We start from the raw sequence: 20264 nt of genomic DNA, 5'->3' as shown, positions 1-20264 counted from the left end.
GGACTTTATTTTAGGACTATGAGTGTTGTTGGAAATTTGACATTGATAAACCCAGACCCTAAGGAGGGGTGTCTGCACAGTGAGAAGCCTTTGTAAAGTTTATTGAGGCGCTGAGGAAGAAGGGAAATTGAGCCAGGCTGCTGTAGAGCCACACCTGGCCACACAGGAGCTCCCCTATTAAAATGTCTCTTTATTAATATTGACTTTCTCAGGGGTGCTTGGCCTGAGTGAATCAAATAACAGGTTAAAAATAGCAGCCTTCTTCCACAGGACACTTGAATATGAGAAAAAGAAAACAAGCTGCCATAAGCAGTTTTAGGGGAGAAGCTCTGCAGCCTGAATAGCTGGAACTCAAAGTAGGGGAACCAGCAGAATTCACGGTGCTTGCAGCAGACAGCTCTTTGGGAGAAGATTGTTTCCCTGGGGTCTTTTGAGCACTCCGGGTGCAGGAGGGGGTGGTGGTGAGAAAGTTAGTGGCACATCTCCATTTAGTCCAGAACCATATGTGGTTGCTCTTGTAGAATCATAGAATATCAGGGTTGGAAGGGACCTCAGGAAGTCATCTAATCCAACCCCCTGCTCAAAGCAGGACCAGTTCTCAACTAAATCATCCCAGCCGAGCCTTTGTCAAGCCTGACCTTAAAAACCTCCAAGGAAGGAGATTCCACCACCTCCCTAGGTAACCCATTCCAATGCTTCACCACCCTTCTAGTGAAAACGTTTTTCTTAATATCCAACCTAAACCTCCCCCACTACAACTTGAGACCATTACTCCTTGTTCTGTCATCTGGTACCACTGAGAACAGTCTAGATCCATCCTCTTTGGAACCCCCTTTCAGGTAGTTGAAAGCAGCTATCAAATTCCCCCTCATTCTTCTCTTCTGGAGACTAAACAATCCCAGTTCCCTCAGCCTCTCCTCATAAGTCATGTGCTCCAGTCCCCTAATCATTTTTGTTGCCCTCCGCTGGACTCTTTCCAATTTTTCCACATCCTTCTTGTAGTGTGGGGCCCAAAACTGGACACAGTACTCTAAATGAGACCTCACCAATGCCGAATAGATGGGAATGATCACGTCCTTCGATCTGCTGGCAATGCCCCTACTTATACAGCCCAAAATGCCATTAGCCTTCTTGGCAACAAGGGCACACTGTTGACTCATATCCAGCTTCTTGTCCACGGTAACCCCTAGGTCCTTTTCTGTAGAACTGCTGCCTAGCCATTCAGTCCCTAGTCTATAACAGTGCATGGGATTCTTCCGTCCTAAGTGCAGGACTCTTCACTCGTCCTTGTTGGACCTCATCAGATTTCTTTTGGCCCAATCCTCTAATTTGTCTAGGTCCCTCTGTATCCTATCCCTACCCTCCAGTGTATCTACCACTCCTCCCAGTTTAGTGTCATCTGCAAACTTGCTGAGGGTGCAGTCCACGCCATCCTCCAGAGATAGGCACCTCCTTCCAGCCTGGACTTAGGCACCTTTGAGGGGCCCATTGTTAGGCGCCTAACTCTCCCCATGTATTGTATGGACCCTAGGTGCCTAAGTGAGGGAACCGTTATAATCCCCACTATAGTTCAAGCTATCAGAGAAGGTAGAGAGGCGAATTACAATTTGACTAGCTAGCATGACACTCAATGAAACAAAACACACATCACTGTCCCCATTGTTCAGGGAAATTGTGCTCCTAGTAACAACTGTATTTAAATTGCCACCCCTTTGGTGGACTCCAGGAGTGGTGTGCATTTGTATAGTGATGGGGTCATGTGTGGTGGGAGGGACATAGGACATGCAGAGCAAGCAGCCATCATGTAAGGGTGGGGGAGCACAGAAAACACGGCTTTTCTGTGCTCCCCCACCAGCACTTAGGATGTGAACCAGCACTTAGGATGTGAAGAGGTGTTAACCCCACACTTTCCCCAGATGGGTTAATGGAGACAAGATGGGCTAATAAAACTATTAGGCTACAAGATGGGAGAATTAGGGCTGAGAGGAAAGACCTAATTAGGGGAAGCTTACCTGTATGGGAACAGCAGGGTTTCTATAAAGCCAGGGAGCAGAACAGCAGATAGGGTTGCAAACCCTCCGGGATTGCCCTGGAGTCTCCAGGAATTAGAGATTAATCTTTAATTAAAAATTATGTCCTGTGATGAAACCTCAAGGAATATGTCCAACCAAAATTGCCAACCCAGCAGAAGAGGGGCTATAGAGGCAGGTAGCCTACAGTTACACCCTGGGAGAAGGGAGTTCTGGGGCTGACAAACCCAGAGAAGCAGGGAGAGCCAGAAGGTAAGGAAAGGCTCAGGAAAAAGGCAGTAAGGTCCAGAAGGAAACAGACCTTGGCCGCTGACTAGAGCAGTGGTTCTTAATCAGGTACACATACCCCTGGAGGGTGCGCAGAGGTCTTTCAGGGGGTACCTCAACTCATCTAGATATTTGCCTCGTTTTACAATAGGCTGCATAAAAAGCATACAGACAATGACTTGTTTATACTGCTCTATACACTGAAATATAAATACAATATTTGTATTCCAATCAATTTATTTTATAATTATATGGTAAAAAGGAGACAGTAAGCAGTTTTTCAGTCATAGTGTGCTGTGACACTTTTGTATTTTTATGTCTGATTTTGTAAGCAAGTTGTTTTTAGGTGAGGTGAAACTTAGGGTACGCAAGACAAATCAGACTCCTAGAGCAAATGGTGTGTGTTAGTATACTAGGAATGGCACAGATGCAGCGGGTGGGCCGTGTTTGGGGTGGGGGGCCCAATGAGCTGTGTGGATGTGCTTCTGGCATGCTAAGAGAAGTGTATGTTACCTAATAATGGTTCTATGAGCAATATGCCTTCTGATAAGCTACTGACAGAAATCACATTCTCCACCCACCCAGTCACTCTCATACCTTTGTTTCCTAGCCGAGTGACTCTACACTGTAATTAAACAGCCCCTTAGTCCAAGACCTGTGAGCCTTAGTCAGCTGACATGGGCCAACCATGGGTTTTTAATTGCAGTGTAGACATACCCTCAATGTACTCACTGAGCGGGAGAAGCTCTAGTCTCCAAGTACCCACCTCAAGGCTCTGTATCTCTTATGTGGTGTTAACCAGGGGGTTGATTCTCAAACTGGGTTTGGACAAGTGCATCGGCTGCTAAAAAGATTGATGTTTTTCTTTCCTGGTCAGAAACAAAACAAAATGCTGACTGGAATTGTGGAACACTATCAAAATTTAGATACTGTAAACCGTGCTCCCTCTTGCATATGCTGGATAGGTTATGGCTTGCCTGGCCCATTTCTGGGTGGGTTTTTATATTGGCAAGTATTGGACCAAAGTTTATAAAGCAATTAAGTTAATTGTAGACTGCAGTGTCCTGTTGGTTTTGAAACTGGTATTTCCAAAGCACTTGCCAATAGCCTTAATAAACAAACTAAAATCGGAAATAAACATCTTCTTGTTGATAGGCAGATTAGTGATTGTATAACACTGGAAAGGAGCCCTTCACCACATCAGACTGGGAAAAACACACAGGAAGAATTGCTGAGTTAGAAAAACTCAGGACTTGTCCACACAGGAACTTAGTATGCAGCAAGCCAGGGTGCGCACTAAAAGTTCCTCAGTGCATTTTGATGTACTACTGTGTAAAGCACCAGTTGGTCAAAGCACACTATAGAACTTTTACTGTGAGGTAGCAGGGTTCACATGGCAACTTAGTGCTCTAGCCTGCAACACACTGTAGATTATAGTGCATGGCAAACTGAGGTAACTGACCATCAGGGCCGGCTCCAGGGTTTTTGCCGCCCCAAGCGAAAAAAAAAAAAGCTGCGATTGCGATCTGTGGCGGCAATTCGGCGGAAGGTCCTTCGCTCCAAGTGGGAGTGAGGGACCATCCGCCAAATTGCCGCTGAATAGCTGGATGTGCCGCCCCTCTCCAGAGTGGCCGCCCCATGCACCTGCTTGGCAAACTGGTGCCTGGAGCCGGCCCTGCTGACCATGTAGACAAGCCACGAGAGTTTCCCCAGGAGGGTAGAGCCTGTATGAAGGCATTAATTGCCTTGTTCTCCTTTCAATCCTGACTCTATCCTTACTGTATTCTGCTCGAGCAAACTTCTTCAACTTGATCATGGCTGAAAATCAATCTGTTGCAGACTGAGACCCAGGTTAAGGTGGGGAGGAGATTTCATGGTGCTATGTGTTCATTGCTCTATTAGAAATGGAGCTGGTGAGCCTGCATGAGGAGGATGAAATATCTATATAGCACTACAAAAGCTTGCATGGTGCTTTCCAGAAAAAAAGTCACTATTCATGTCCCAAAGATCTTACAATGAACAGAGGAAATGATAACAGACAAAGAAGAACAAATGAAGCAATGGGCGGAGGGGGGGGGAAGTACCAACAAACAAGGTATGAAATGTTTTTAATGAGTGAACACATTTTTACACTGGAGAACAAGGCAAAGCAAGGCAAAGGAGGAGAAATGGATAGCACTGAAGTGGAGGTCAGATAATTGAAAGAAATGTGTTTTTTAAAGGAAAGATTTGAAGGTTGAAGGCCTGATTCTCTGTTCTGCCCTGTCCCCCTTTACACTTCTCGGGTGGCATTAAGGGAGCAGAAACTGGCATAAGAGGGTTGCCTGGCTTGAGTAGACCTGCTAGAATATCTCTGTGCTGATACTTCCACAAGCCAAGTGTGTGTTGGGGGTGTGGAGTGGGGCATACTGGGGACGTGACTGGAGCATGTTGTTCTCAGGCTATTTACAGACAACGCACAGACTGTCAGGCCATTGCAATTGCAGTAAGCTTGTAAGTGAGAGTTCAGCGCCTTTGCATTGAAAGGGGATTATATAGTTGTATTCATTCTGGACAAATCTCTTCCAGTATTATCTCTCTTAGATAAGTTATTGCTGTCCTCTGGGTTTCCCAATGTACTTTTGTCTTCTTTCTGCCCATCTTTTGGACTGTAACCTACTTAAGGAAGGGACTGTCTCTCTATTTGTAAATGTTTGTAAACTGTTGAAACTTCACAAATAAAAAGTAATAACAAAGGTGAGGCAAGTTTTCTTTTAAAATAAAGTAGGCCCATTTTGAAATTAGTCTAAAAAAATTCAAACAGTTATTCCTATCTTATTTTTTCACTTGTTAAGGGCTGACAACATGTTCGGCACTACACAAGATACATAATATAAAAAATCTCTCCTCTGAAGAACTTACAATCTGTCGTAGGATCAAAATTTAACACAATGCTGTGGGGAATGGAGAGCCAAAGATAACGTTCTCTGAATGAGAACTTATAGACTGTGTTTATGCTAAGCACAAATATTTGTCCCATAAAAAAATCAGATTTATGTAGGAATGCTGATTGGAGCTTATATAGTGTTGCATAAAAGGCTTTAACAGCAATTAATAAAAGATAATGTAAAATTGAAGATTAAAAAAAAATCCCTAACAAAATGAGGTAGCTCTCAATAATAAGTGTTTCTGTTATTTAAAAATAGGGAGCTTTATTTAAAAATGAATAACTGATTGTCTATAGGGACAAATGGCACTTGGTGGAATTGAAGTACATCACCAGTTGCCAGGCAACTACTGTAAACAGCTTGGGGGTGGGCCTTTGAGATCCAAAGAAACTGAGATTTAGCATGCAAGGAATAGCTGATTGTGCCTGTTTGTACAAGACCAAGACTGTAGGAGCCATTCTGTAAGGTAAATACAAAGTCTTTTCCTGCCTTTCTAGGTGGTGATTTTTGTTTTTTGCTAGCTTCAGTAGAGTTCATATATAATATCAGTGGAATCGGACACCATATGAGTCAAACAGCAAGTGCTGACTGATAGGGAAAATAAATCAGTTGGGGTATGATGGTTCATGGAATTGGTTATGCAGTGAGTGTTTCATCTCAATGTTTCTGGTTCGAATCCCACTGAGAGTAGTAGTGAACAAAAGTTGTTACCACTGGGTGGATGAAGTGGACTGTATGAAATGAATTTGAAGGATAGAGATCCTATTGGACAACTGTCTGTTACAAAACCACCTTTCTAAATGGAAGCATAGGCAGAAAGGCTGACAGAGTGGGGATACTTAGCGGTCCCTTCAGGTTTGGGTGAGGCATCCTGATGGGGTGGGAAAGCTTCCATGACTCCCACCTGTTCTGTGGACAGAGGGAGCCCTTTATTTTCCAATGCTATCAATCCAGCATCTTTGCAAGCAGGAACAACTCCCTATAAAAGGTCTAAAAAAGACAAAAGATATGTCTGTGTGACTCTTACAGCATGGAAGAGCAGTGTTGATTGAGGGGTGAGGCGGGAGGAAGGGCAATAAAATATGGTAGGACTGAATGAATAATGTAAATGGAACTAGTTTTTTTTATTCCTAGATGGTCGCTTCTCTCTGTCAGGGCAGGATGATGTGGGAGTAGTATGAATTTCATCTGCCTGTGCTCTGCCTGTGATGTGGAATGGCTGTATCAACGAGTAAAGAGAACAAGTTAATGGGAAAGAGTGGATCTTTGCTTATTTTCTTTTTCTCTCTCTCATTTTTTGTTCCATTCTCCATTCCTTTTCTCCTTTGTCCTTCCTTTATCATTCACAGAAATGTAGGCTCCAGTTCAACAAAGCACGTAAGCACATGCTTAAGTCCATTTTCAGTGGAGTTTAAGCATGTATTTAATTGCTTTGCTGAACCTGGCAAAGGAGTTAATTGTACCAGATCTGTCAGCGCTGTTGCTGACCTGCTGCCCTATTCCCATGCCAAATCAGCTTCATACCAGCTGGTGCTAGGGAAGTGTGTCTTCTAGAAATGCAAACTGAATGCATCTTCAGTGTTAAAAGATGCTTCAACTGGCAATAGGGGAAGTTACTACGGTGGAGCTCCCCTTTCCTGCATGATGGAATGGGATAAACTGGGGTGGCCTTCTTCTTTGTAACATTCATTATTTTGATGGACTCCAGCAATGCCTTGGAGAACTATGAGATGCTGATGTATTAACATAGCTCTTCAAACTGATCTTTATGTTTTAAAGTGTTTTGTCAGCAGCAGCACTGAGGCATTTCACCGGTGCTGGCAGGATGAAAATATCAGCCTTTTACAAGAGCAATAATCCATTCCCTCTTGATGCTGAACTGAGGGTCACAGTCTCTGAGGACAGTGATGACCCAGCTGGGCGCTTGGTGTTGCGCAGTGGCTCTACTGCGAGCTCTCAGACTACAAAGGCCTCCACGCCCTTGCAAGACTTTTGCCTTTCCAAGCAGCACTATAGGCTCTACCAGAAAAAGTACTTCTTGAAGATAGCCACAGACCTGAGGTTCTCCAAGGAAGTAGTGAAGCACAGAGGACTGCAAAGCCTGCCCTATAAAGAATGTGATTTCAAGGATCTCTACAGTACTTCTGACATCATCCAAAAGCCAAAAAGGAAAGAACCCACGGCTAAGAAAGTAGGGCAACAACCATTCAAGCTTTGCCCTCTGAAGCAACCACCTTGCCATATGAAATTGGATTTTTCCCCACCTAAGGACACCAGGATTAAAGTCCCCATGGAAAAGAGACTGCAGAGCGCCAAACTGGACAGCTCACTCAAAGAGTCATCTCTGCCGCCTATTACTCCTTCTCTTCCTTGTGAATCTCCTGCCTCACAGACATTCCTGACAGAATCCTATGAAATGTTATCATCCTCCATGACCAGAAGACAGGCAAAGAGAGTACCCATGGATAACATCCAAGAACCAAAGAGTGAGGCCCGGGGGTGGGAGCAAATGCTATTGGAGAAGCTGAATAGGTCCACAGCTCAGTGGATTGTGAATCAGCAGACTGCCTGGGGTGGTTGGATTCAGAATGTCCATGGCTTCAAGAAACAAAAGTTTGACTGGAACAGAATCAGGGATGAACTCTCTTCTGAAAGCGAGTTGAGATTATTGGATTCAATTCAAGCAGAAGATGCTGTGGAAGTCAGTCCCCAGAGCCATGTGGAGAAGAAACCAGAGACACTGCTTCCAGTTTATTACAGGTGGGAAGGACTCATTCAATAGGTGTAATAGTGCAGTACATGCAATTCCCTCTTTTGGCTTAGAACTGAGTGGCAAACACATTCCCAGTTCTATAGAAAAATGTCCAAGTTTTGGGAAATGCTTTGAAAATCCCAAACCAAGAAATTCTTTAAGGAACTGGGAGTGCATTTTGTTTTGTTTCAGAAACACTGAAACAGGAATGTATTCGTGTTTCTGAAACACAATATGTTCCCCAGGCTCCCTGGGAGCTGTGGCTTTGTGGCAACCTACCAAGTAAGCTGCTGAGGTGCCTGGTAGCTTGGTAGCCAAGGCTCCCAGGGCTTCCCAGCTCCTCAGTTGCCTGCCTGGTGGGCTGTCCAGGAGCCAGGAAGTCCTGAAAGCCCTGGGATTTCTGTCTGTCTGGCACCCACCAGGCAGGCTGCTGCAGAGCCAGGAACCCTAGAAGCCCAGGCTGCCCCGCTGTCATCCAGTTAGCCTGCCCAGGAACCAGGGAGGCAGGCTACCTGGGAGGAAACAAACAGGTTTCTGTGAAAGTTTCATAAAAATTGACACATTCTGACAAAGTGTTTTGATTTCAATAAATTCACATTTTTTGACAGAAAAATGTTCCATTGGAAAATTCCCAGCTAGCTCTACTTAGTCTTTTCAAGGTGAGCTAATACCCACATCTTTCATTGTCAGGCTAACATTACCTTTCCCTTTCTCCCATCTCCTTATCTTATTATTTATATTGCCATAGCTCCTTGGAGCCCCAGTCATGCACCAGGACCCCGTTGTGCTAGGCACTGCACAAACACAGAACATAAAGATGAGCCCTGTCCCAAAGAGCTTATAATCTAAATATAAGACAAGAGACAACAGATATAGACAGAGGTGTGTATGTGTGTCTGGGGGGGAGACTGTGAGACAAAAATAAGACAATATTGGCCAGCATGATAGGCACACCAAAAGCCTAACTGTGGGTACGTTTTTTTTGTATGTATCGTGGCAAAGGAAATTTTTGAGGAGGGTCTTGACAGATGGCAATGAGAGAGTTTTGCAGATGTTTATGGGAGCTTCTCCCAGATGTGAGGGGCAGCATGGGAAAAAGCATGAAGGTGTTTGAAAATTTAATCAGTGGGCAGTGGAGGCTGGCTTCACAGGCCAATCGGAAGCAAGCCTCAACAGCTTAATAGCGAATAAGAGATGATAGAAAGGGTGGGATTGACTGTGAAGGGCTTTGAAAGTGAAGACAAGTAGCTTATGTTTGATTCAATAGAGAAGGGGGAGCCAGTGTAGGGATGCAAAGAGAGGGATGACGTGGTCAAAGTGACAGGCTAGGAAAATGATCTTTGCAGCAACATTCTGAATGGATATGAGCAGGGGGAGTTTTCATTTGTCCAGGCCAGAGAAGAGCATGTTGCAATAACTGAGATGCAAGACTTCTCATTTAATAGTGACTGCCAGCATAGTATTTTTCCTTGTGTTGGGAGATGGAGGGTTAAAACATGGCTTCTTCTGATGCCATTATAAGTGCTACTGGATAGATCCTCAGTCAAGGAATGGGGTCCCAGGTGAATCATATAACCTGGTTATTGCTCTGAGACATATAGTTCTAGCAGGTTTGGGTGGCTTACTGAGGACCAGGTCTGTTACAGATGCTGAGCTAGCCTCCTCCAAGAGGTGCTTTCAGCCTGGCTGGCAGTTCCATGCAGAGGTACTCTGCAGAGGGAAATGGGTTCACTGATTCTACCCACCCAGATGATGGTAAAGTGCTGTGATGGCAGATGGCCAATGGAGTGATGCAGATGATCTTGAAGTTGCTCCAGGGAACAGAAATGTTTAAAGCGATACTCTTAGTCTTTGAGACAGGTTGGCCTTTCATCTGGTGTAGTGACAGTGCACACTCACAAGCCATCCTGACCAGCAGTTTATGGTGGTCATTTTCCGCCCCGACATGCATAGTCCTAGTAAGGATTTAATTTAAAATCCGTCTTAAAGGGACCTCTTCGTTCCCCCCAGAGTGGCTAGCATGGCCTTACATTTGTGTATTTGATATGATGCCTATCACCTATCTGAGCATCTCCCAAAATTGTGAAGTGCACACAGAAGATAAATGTATCCCCATCTCTCCTCCCAAGACATCAGGGACTTTTTTTTTCTTTGTGAGAAGGCAAGGAAGTGAGTGCAGGGAATGAGGTTGTGGAATGTGCATTAAACAGTGAGCAAAAAATATCAGATTGTTGCACACCAGCCAAACTGTGCTGAATGAAGCAGAGGGGAGTGAGCTGTAGCAAAAAAAAAAAGTTTGTGTAATGAAGCAGCATATCAAAATGAGATAGATAATGACCAAGGTAATGTAAGCATTCCTGGAATGCCAAGTTCAGAGCTATTTGAATATTTTTAGAACAGCATACAATGGATATTAAATGCAATTTAGATAAATACAGCAAAAGCCCATACTGTCCCCTTTCCCCCTAATTGCTCCTACTATAAGCCAATGCTAGGCTAATAGCATGTTTCTTTTCTGTCAGGGTACCTGCTTACTGCCCAAGGGTGCTTTGGACAGATGACCCAGTTGGTACTAACAGTACAGCTCATATAATAGGAAAGAAGTGTCTTAGACCAGCATCATCTTTGAAGAACCGGGAACGGCTGAACTCCCGTGTTGGGAAATACTCCTACTCCACTAAGAATGCCTTTGAGCAGGAGCTCTACTTTGGTAATGTGAGCCATACCAATTCCTATGCATGATTTTATGTGGTGGATAGATGATCTGGCCCGAGTACACAGGAAGCAACCTGGAACCACAGGATTAGTGACTTTGAATCAAGTGTTATGAACTAAAAAATATGGGCAACTGTTGTAAAAGCTGTAGGAGTTTCTTGATTTAACTATATTAACACTTTTAATCCCAACGGACTAGTGCCTCATAATGAAGTGCACTCTATGTGGGCACAGCTTGAGCCCATCTGAACAACTTGTTAGTGTAGAATGCGGCAGCCTGCTTGTTTGCTGCTGCACGCAGAGAGCTCTCTGCACCATGAGGGATCCTTGACTCTGGAATTCACTCGCTTCATTGGTCCTACAGATGACTTGTTTAGATACACTGAAAGGTCTGTCTATTTTCCTGGGCTTTTGGGGATGGGAGAAGGTGGAGGACAGAAAGTATTAAGAATCGGGATAATCTTATATTCCTTGATATTCTATCATTTGGCAATTGAGGCAGATTTGAATGGGCAAGTTGTTTGTTTGGATGTTTGTTGTTCCTTGTGTGTATTTTAAATAATCGAACAAGTGTCTAGAGCTTGAGATAAGAAGTTGTTAAAGGGGCACCATCAATTTAACCAGACTTCTGTCCAAAATCGAAGATCACTATAACAAAAAGAGATTAAAGAAAATGTTTTCTCTCTTCAGTTTGTTCATGATGTGTATTTGGCAGCATTTTGTGAATAGTCCGATCCACTGTTTCCTATGGATGTTTAGTCAGTTTCCCCTGCAGCTTGTGTGGGTCTTTCACACCGCAACAGTGGGGAGAAAAGCATTTTAAAGAAACAAGAAAAATGTGATTGTAAAGCCAAAGAAATTGGCAAGGGCGGGGCACTGGGGCAGTCCCTGAAACTATTTTTAACTTGTTTTTTGGTGTTGATGGTGAGTCTTCCATTAAATAATTTTGCCATGTTCATGCTGGTATTGCTAACATATGAGCCCTGTGCACTTATCTGTGTAGACCCTGTGAAGTTGTGATCTGCCCCATCATCCACAGGATAAGAGAATTCAGTGGGAAAAGACCTTCATCCATATTTAAAGGAGACAAAATAGTGGGTAGCTAGCCTACTAGTTGTGTGTTGCTGGAGAGAGATCTAGCTTCAGGAGTGACCCCCGGTCAATTGACCTCTGGGCTGGCTTTGTTTCAAAGTTGATATGCTGGTCATAGTTGTGAAATTAATTGCTGAAATGGACCCAACAGCTCCAAAGCCACAGCTACATTGTAACTGATTCCTACAATTCTCCCTAGGCTACATTGTGAGGGCCCTCCCAGCACCAACAATAGCTGTTCCAGAGCATTCTCAGAGGTACTGGGAGAAATAATGGATTTATCCCTCTCTTTATATGTGTTTCTGATCTACAAAGCCTGACAGTGTATATAGACAGTGAAGCTCTCCAATTTAGTTATTTGTACCTGTGTACATTTAGGGACAGTCAAGATTGTCCATCAGGTAGCTGAGAGGGGAAAGGATCACCTCATCCTGGAGAATCATGATGAGTACCACAAACACCTCCAGCAGCACTTCCCGAGACCTCCAGAGCACTGGAGTTTCAAGCCACAGAAAGGGGCAGGTAAGAGACCTGTGCCAGCCTGGGGGACACTGAATAGAGAACTGCTTCTTAACAAGTAGACCATGACTCTCAAAGGAGATAGTTTAGGGGAAATCACTCCCGTTTCTCGTCTCTGGCTTTCCATTGAAGTAGACTTGCATGGTTACTTGCAACTGAGTCCTCCTAAGCAGTACCATGTAAAGCAATGTGGTGATTTTGTGGTATAGTCTTTGAAGTGCCAGACGAGCTAGTGCCAAGGATTCTAGGGTACATTTGAGCAGTATTAGTTGAGAGGAGCTGAATATGGGATCAAGGTATGAAAAAGGATGAGTACTCCTGCTGTAGGTTAGACTTCTCAACTCCATTTGATTTTTTGAGGAACCTCCACAGATCAAATATAGATTCCTGAGGTGACAGTCTTTTGAGCAGAGAATTTGGCTTTCTGTAGCCAGAGTCTGTTGAAGAGGAAGGTTCCTTTCAGCAAGAGTTTTTTACTCATCCACTCTTTTACAGCAAGACCCCTGTCCCTGTATCAAGTCCTGTAATAATATATTATCGTGTAATTGAAAATTGTATGCATACCCACAAAGGGGCAGTATTAAGGTTACATAGACACTTTCTAACTTTTGAGTGCTTAAGTTTGCAACCTTAATAATGTTCTTTTAATGTAATAATAAAAAGCATGGAGGAGGAACCCACAATAAATTATATTATGTGCAACTGTAAAGACCCCCCCACAAGAGTCATCAGCAGACTTTGGACCCTAGGACCTTTAGATTCACAGCACAGATCTCTACAATTGAAGCTAAAGGAATAACTCCTTAGCTGGAAGCAGTAGTAGACTGTTATCCTCCATGAAATAGCTACTTGAGGAAGATATTTAAGCACAGGAAAGAATGGGTTATATGTGCAGGAGTAGCTCCCTGTTACAGCCAGCATATCCAAGTACATAGATTTGGCAGATTCTTTCAGAGACGCAGTGCGACTAAGTGGATGTGTATATGTGACTTGGATCTGTATATTAGCGACCTGGGTTCCGTTCCTTCCCTGCTCTGTGACCTTTTGCAATCTTTCACATTCCCTCTGTAAAATGAAAAGGGACTGATACAGACTTCTCTCTTACAGTAGAGGTATGAGGCCATACTCAATAAAAACTCAAGTTTGAAAAATTATTGTCAGTCAGTAGAAGAGGTGGATCTAGAACTTATGGTTTTCTGGACAGTTCAGTGTATCCTCTGCTATGCCAAAGAATATTTCAAGGGGGACAAGTGGTAAGAGGAGAAGAAGGAGGGTCAGGTTGTTTTTTTTTCTGTCTTATTTGGAGGAAGATAGTGTTTTGAGACCCCTCCAGAACGATGCAGGAGGCTCACTGGAGCCTGAAAGCACATGTAGTGCAATTGGAATGTTCATAAAATTAAGGACAAGTCTTGAACAAGTTCTACTAAACATATACAACTGGCAATTTTCAGGGGCTTGTAACTTGGCCAAATATGGACAAGCTTTCATGGGGATAGAGGAAACACCTCTCTAATCACATGAGTATCCCTTGCACTGCTTCAACCTGTGCTGTACCTTTTCTATGAGTGTATGGAGGCTTCAGTCTTCCAAGCTATTGAACAAACCCTAAATTCACCTTTTTTTTTTTTTTTTTTTTTTAAAGAAAAATGCCTTATCTACGTTTTTGGAAAACACACTGTTTGAGATATAACTCTTAATTCTACTCAAAGAGGGCAGCTTCCAAATCTTCATCCACCCTTAAATTCCCTGCGTTAAAGTATTCAGTGTCCTGCCTTTATATCTCTCCATCCACTTAGATTTTTGTCTCATCACCCTACCGATTTACTGAAGTAAACACAAGATCTCTCTCTTTCTCCCCCTCCCCCCATTCTGTAAGGATTTTTTTGTTTTTAAAATATTTAATGTCAGTGAGGCTAGTGAGAGAAGGCTAGGTACAAGAAGTGGATCGTACAATTTATTTCAAAAGCACTGAGGTTTGTGGTCTTTCTTAGCTGATTGTTTTGGGCAAGGGATAAAGTGGGCTGGTGCTAATCTGTTTCTAATAATGTTGTCTGAGCAGCTCGGAGGCCTGTGAGGGGAGCCTTCCGTTGGATTGCTCTGCCTACCCTTGCTGATGACTTTGCACAAAGGGGCCAGGAGTCATCTCCTGCAAAGGCCAGGAGAGGGAGAAATGAGCACAAGGAACCTAAAGAAGTCCTGCCTCAGCATGTACATATCCTCAGAACTATGCTGGAGCAGTGGAAGAATGCCTGGAAGCTGAGTGAGTAGATGTGCTTATTGAAATTCCAGTCTTTCTAGTCTATAGTGGCTGAAGGTAGCCATTAGTCTGCTTGGTGGGTCATGCAAGAGGAACTGGCAGTCTCTGATCACCTTTTTTAAACTCTTTCCTATTCATAGGTCTTTAACAATAAATAATATCTTTAATTCCAAGAGGTCATGTAATCCAGTCCCATCAGTGTAGGATTGTTCTCTCCTGTATAGTCTCCAATGCTTTGTCCAGTTCAAAATGAATCCAGAGGTGAAGCTTCCACCAATTCCCTTGGGAGACATTTTCACAGTTGGTAGATCTGTTAAAGATTCCAGTTCTTTGTTATCAGAACACATTTTCTTCTGTCTCCTTCCTTTCTATTGCTCAGCTCCCCGGTGGCAGAATGCAACTATTGAAGGCTTAATGAGGGCCCTTACAGATATACATGATGTCATTCGGGTCACAGCTCTAATAACCTGTGCCACTGCAGTGTTGGAGCGACCCAGACTAGACAATGACAGTCAGGAGTCAGGTGAGAGAAGCCTAATTTGACATTGTTGACTTACACTGTTAATGTGAGGAATCAGATTGTTGTTATGAAATATAGTTTATGAATGAAAACAAGGGGAATGGCCTGACCCCTGAAGTTACTGAATATTATTGGAAGCTGTGTTATATGACATCACTGGCAGCCAATAAGAATGCTCCATTTGGGCCTAGTCTTTTAAAGTAATTTCATAAATGACATGTTTTAAGTACCCTAAATTCAAAGGGTTTGATTAATCTTATTTTAAAATATATGCAAATTCTGAACACGTCCCCTCGGCTCCAGATGTGACATCCTGCATATATAGAACTATGAGAGGCGCATGGTCTCGTGGTTAATGCACATGGGTGGGAGTGAGGAGATAAGAGTGCATCCCCAGGTTTGCCATAGACTTCTTGATGTGTCCTTGGGCAAGTTACATGCCCTGTCTTTGTCTGTGTGTCTATCTATAAAATGGGGATGAACATACTTTGCTACCGTTCCGTGGGTTGTAAAGCTTAATTCATTTTTGGTGTGAAATGCTTTGAGATCCTCGGGAGGGAGGGGTGTTTGAGAAAGGCAGAGTATTGGTACTGCAGTATATTTGTAAATCGAACATTTAGTCAAACGTTCCATATGGCAAATGCATAGAAAAATGTTGCTGTTTCTGCATGGGTAATAGAGGGAGAGAGAGAGAGAAGCTGCTGTCTTATTCAGAGCTCATTATTTCCTGAGTTGTAGGGCTACATGGCATTGGAAAGGCCCCAGTTATTCAGGATGTGCCTGTGGAACTACAGCCTTTGCTTAGAGAGACTCTGAGGGATGAGAATGCCCATGTGAGAATGGCAGCTGCCGTGTGCCACTACACCATAGGGATGTGGAACGATGAGGCACAAATGATCATGAAGGAAGCTCTGGTACATGGTAAGTGGCTTTACTGCTGCTTCCCTCTGTTTACTTTTCTCCTACACCTTCATCAACTGAAAAATCCCTGCTTTGCAGCTACACACTTCAGCCTGAGAAGGCTGGATGCTGCAACCTCTAGAACCAGCCAGAGCCATTCAGTTTATTAGAGTGGGTTACCGGAAAGCGAGGGAAGGGGGACTGTCCCAGTTTGGAGTGCACTGCCTCTGAACATTATATGCCCTGCCAGCCCCCAGGAGCCTGGTACTGGAATTGATAACCTCTGTAAGATAGTGTAATGTGCTAAACCACCAGTGCTTCCATGCACCCATTTCATGTCATTCTGATTCAAGACAGAAGGGAGGTGATCTGGTTGATCCTTGAAAGACATTCAGTTCCTCCTGGACTGGGGCTTCGCAGCTGTTCCGCTGTGCACAGCAATACTACATTACATTTTAGGCAGAAAGTGAAGAATACTGTGTCCAGCTGACACCCTGCAGAGATACTTTGGAAAGAAGTTTGTGGCCCCAGCAACTAACTGCAGATATTTTGGGTGACTTTCCTATGAAGAGAAACAGGTGTCTGGTATTTATTAGTTTTGCTCTAGGAAAAGAGGAAACTCCTTTTAAATTAGTTATCTCAGGAGTCTGGGTGCATGTCACATTTCAAAGGTGACATTGTGGTTAATGCTCTATCATTTCTAAGAGGCTTAGTTGAAGCAGTGGCACTCGCTTGGTGCCATTTTCTGGACTAATGTTTTATTAATAATTCTGTTGACCCAAGCATGAGTCACAGTTTGGAGCCTTGAGGGTGTTCCAGTTGGGAGTAGAAATTGATGATGGATTCTGGTGGTGGTTTTTTTAATCTTGTTACTTACTAGTAATGTACAAAGTCCTGCTTCTCCAAACACACGAGGAACCACAGGCGCCGGCTTCCTCTGGGCCCCAGGGGTGCTCAACCCCCCACTTTGCCTCAGACCCTGCCCCCACCCTATCCCACCTCTTCCTGGCCCCACCCTGCCCCAGGCCCCTTTTCCCACCCAGTTCTGCCCCCTCCCCCAAGTGTGCCCCATCCCCGCTCCTCCCAGGGTCATACATTGTGCTTGTCCATGAGGTCTCTGTCTCTCCCAGTCTGTCTTGCTTCAGTTCATCTTGAGTCTCTCTCTGGTGTGCATGTGCGCAAGCACACACACAATTTCACCAATCAAAGCCTAGTCTTGGCATTTTAAGACCCTTAGGTTACATGATTCAGCTTCTCCTTAGTGTTTCCATGTGCCTGTGTTTTGGATGCTACTGCTATTGTTTCAGTTACCAGGTTACAATGGCTTCTTTACATTTATTCTGAATGGAAGGCGGCAGCAATGCCTGACCCATAACAAGGTTTAGCCCAATCCATAGCAGCTCTTTGCATTTACCTAGTATCTTTAATCATAAGATCTCCCAATGCTTTACAAACATTAATGAACTACAGTCTACAATACTCCTCTGAGGTTGGTAAGTATCAGTCCCATTTTATTTAAGAGTAAACAGAGGCACATAACTTAATCATCGAGTACAAGGGCCCAGAACAAGTTACTGGCAGAGTCAGCAATAGAAATGGGAAATCCTGGCTACCAATTCCCTAGTGCAGTCATTAAACACTCCTTCCTGGTGCTGAGCAGAGCAGTTAGGCATCTTCCCATTAATGCTGCTTATACCCTGACATTGATGGAAAACTTATTGTATGGGCCTAACATGTAGACCTACTACTGGATTTATCATTTGCAACAGAATTTAGCAACAAGGATTTGTTCAAGGTTGGTCCTGGTTAACCTTAGGAATCATGACATCACTGCTAGAAGGTTAGACTTACACTGTGTGGCATAATTCCCTTCTTCCCTCCCTCCTACTGTGAGTTTTTACATCAGAAACAGGGTCACAAAGAATCCCATACAATTCCCCCACACCACAACTTCTTGTAACCCCAGTAACACTTCCTGCCACCCAATAAGAGGCCTCATTTTATTGTACCTCATGGGGCATATCTCCCATGGGAGCACATCAGAGTTGCTTAGTCAGCCTCATGGGGTCACTGTTGAGTAGCATAAGATATTTCTGCCCTCATGACTTGCTTGCCAACTCTGCAGGACCTGGGCGGTGAGAGCCTGGGGGCTTTGCCCAAACTTGGGGTATTGTACAACGCAGTATGGAACATTAGTGCTGGAGGGAGCAGGGGGTTTGAACTCTCAGTGCTTTGAGATGTACTAAAGAAAGTGCTATGGGAAGAGCATTGACATCATATATTCTGCTGTACAGTAACTTCCTCTCTCTTTCCCCTTGTTGGTAGGTAATTCTGAAGACAGCTGGGCAGCAGCACAGTGCCTAGCATTGGAGGGCATTGCCACTTTCCCTGTAGTAAAAAAGATCCTTTCCCAGATGTTTGATAAGAACGATGGCACCACAGAGGAGCAAGCGTGTCTTCTATTAACTCAGCTCAGCGAACGCTCGGTAGGTACCATTGCTGGGGAGGAAAGAATCATCACAGAAAGAGAGGAAGGATCTGTGTGGCTGGGATCAGCCTTGCCTTCTGGCTCTGTCTCCCTGGGTGAAATTCACCCCATGCAGAGGTCCAGCACAACTTAACTCCTTATCCTGAACCTCTACACAGGGGTGACTTTCACACTCTACAAGAAATGTTTGGGCAGAGTCTGTTCTGCTATGGTTTATTTCTTACTTTATTCAAAGCTCTATCTCAGGTCTTCTCAGGGTATGTCTATGCTCCTTTCAGCGGTGTGTAGAATACATACACTGCATGCCCTCCCCAAACATGGGTATAAATAGCAGTGTAAATGGTGAGGCACTGTTTAGGCAAGTAAAGACATGCGTGAACCCTGTAAGTAAGTTCCCAGGTATGTACCCTACAGGGCTCTCTACTTGCCCAAGCAGTGCCTACCCTGTCTACATTGCTATTTTTAGCAGTGTAGTGTCCTGCTGCCTCCCCACTTCTGGAGTCTTTCTCCACCCAGGGAGCTGTCAGAGCCTTTCCCTGCCACAGTGAAAGACTGGCAGCAGGGAAAGGCTCTGGCCAAGGGGAGGCAGTGGGGAGAGGCTCTGGCAGCTCCTCAGTGCTGAGCCTTTCCTTGCTACCTGGCTGCTGCTGGAGCCTTTCACTGACACGTGTAGCTACATACCGCAGTTTGGATGCAGCCTGCTTTTCACTGTGGCATGTAGTTACACATACCTTACACACCGCTGCAAGAAGTATGCAGTGTAGAACGTAGCCTCAGTCATTTGAGAGCAGGTGCAACTTGTCTCTTGGTTCTGCATTTAATGTAATTTATTATTGGATTGGAAAATATAGTAAAAAAATAAAATAAAAGTAAATTAAATTGAAAAACCAATTTTGCTATTTATCCATCTGTCACTCCCCACAGCAAGAGTTTCTGCTGCTTTCATTTCCCAGGCCCTAAAAGATACAAAGGTTCATCATTTCCTTCCTTCAACTGTCTGTGAGCCATGGCCATGATGCTTCCTTTATGATAAAAGAGATTCTAGCAGAGTTCTAACCGTCTTTCATCACCCTCACTTTGGTCTTTCTAAAGAAGCCAAAATCCTCTTCTCATTTGTCATGATGGTTTTATTGGGGGGGTTTATAAGGTGATTTTTCTATACAGTGTATCATAAAACCCTTCCCTCTTTAGCCAACCAAGAGTCAGTCAATAGTCTTAGGCAAAGTAGCATAAGGCAACATTTCCATAAAATACTGTGGGCAGCCCTTGATCTTTCTGGGTGAGCCTGAGCCTTCTCCACTAGCTCCTCCTTTGTGATCTAGATGCTATGCCAGTTCATACTGTGCTTGTTTTACCCTGCACTGTTTGTAAACAACTTACCCCTCTTCCAGAGCTTGGTTTACTCCCTCCTGGCAGCCAAACTGAACAGCTGTCAGTGGAAAGATCGGATTTTGGCTTGCAGAGCGCTCTCTCGTATCCGTGGGTATGTAAGCCAGGTAAGTCTTGCCTCAAGCTTCCTAGACATAAGTGACTTTCAAAGTCTGTTAGCATATTACAGCTGTTCAAAGTAGTTCCTCTCCTCCCCACCAACAAAATGTGCCTCCTGCTAGCAACTTGGCTAAGCCTTTCCCAAATTGTCCCTTCAAAAGCTGGAGAGGCTGCCTCCTTATATCTGTGTAACACTGTCAATTTCTGTAGCAAATGCCTGTCTCCAAAGAGGCCCCAGACACTGGTGTTGCACATCTTGTGCTGTGGAGATCAAGAACTCAGCCCTGGTCTACACTACGAGTTTAGGTC

At 44.1% G+C, this 20264-nt stretch overlaps 1 protein-coding gene across 4 annotated transcripts in view; it reads left to right on the top strand.

Annotated features, from left to right (window-relative positions):
* Window positions 1-5575: 5575 nt before the first annotated feature.
* Window positions 5576-20264, top strand: part of HEATR4 (HEAT repeat containing 4) — a 47976-nt gene continuing 33287 nt past the window's right edge. For 3 of the 4 annotated variants that reach the window (XR_010600632.1, XM_042849377.2, XM_024106598.3), the window contains exons 1-9: window positions 5576-5690; window positions 7004-7984; window positions 10499-10686; window positions 12162-12305; window positions 14362-14562; window positions 14939-15082; window positions 15818-16000; window positions 18305-18465; window positions 19859-19963. Coding sequence is in view for 3 of the 4 variants with exons in the window: in XM_042849377.2 (XP_042705311.2) it covers window positions 7050-7984; window positions 10499-10686; window positions 12162-12305; window positions 14362-14562; window positions 14939-15082; window positions 15818-16000; window positions 18305-18465; window positions 19859-19963 (2061 nt within the window). In the remaining variant the exon portion in view is untranslated. The remainder of the gene's footprint in view (window positions 5691-7003; window positions 7985-10498; window positions 10687-12161; window positions 12306-14361; window positions 14563-14938; window positions 15083-15817; window positions 16001-18304; window positions 18466-19858; window positions 19964-20264) is intronic. The other variant, XM_042849378.2, reaches the window with a different exon arrangement.

This window comes from Chrysemys picta, chromosome 4 (assembly GCF_011386835.1).
Source record: "Chrysemys picta bellii isolate R12L10 chromosome 4, ASM1138683v2, whole genome shotgun sequence".
Lineage (NCBI taxonomy): Eukaryota > Metazoa > Chordata > Testudines > Emydidae > Chrysemys > Chrysemys picta.
The sequence above is the reverse complement of the archived record's forward strand: the minus strand, read 5'-3'. Positions and strand labels throughout refer to the sequence as shown.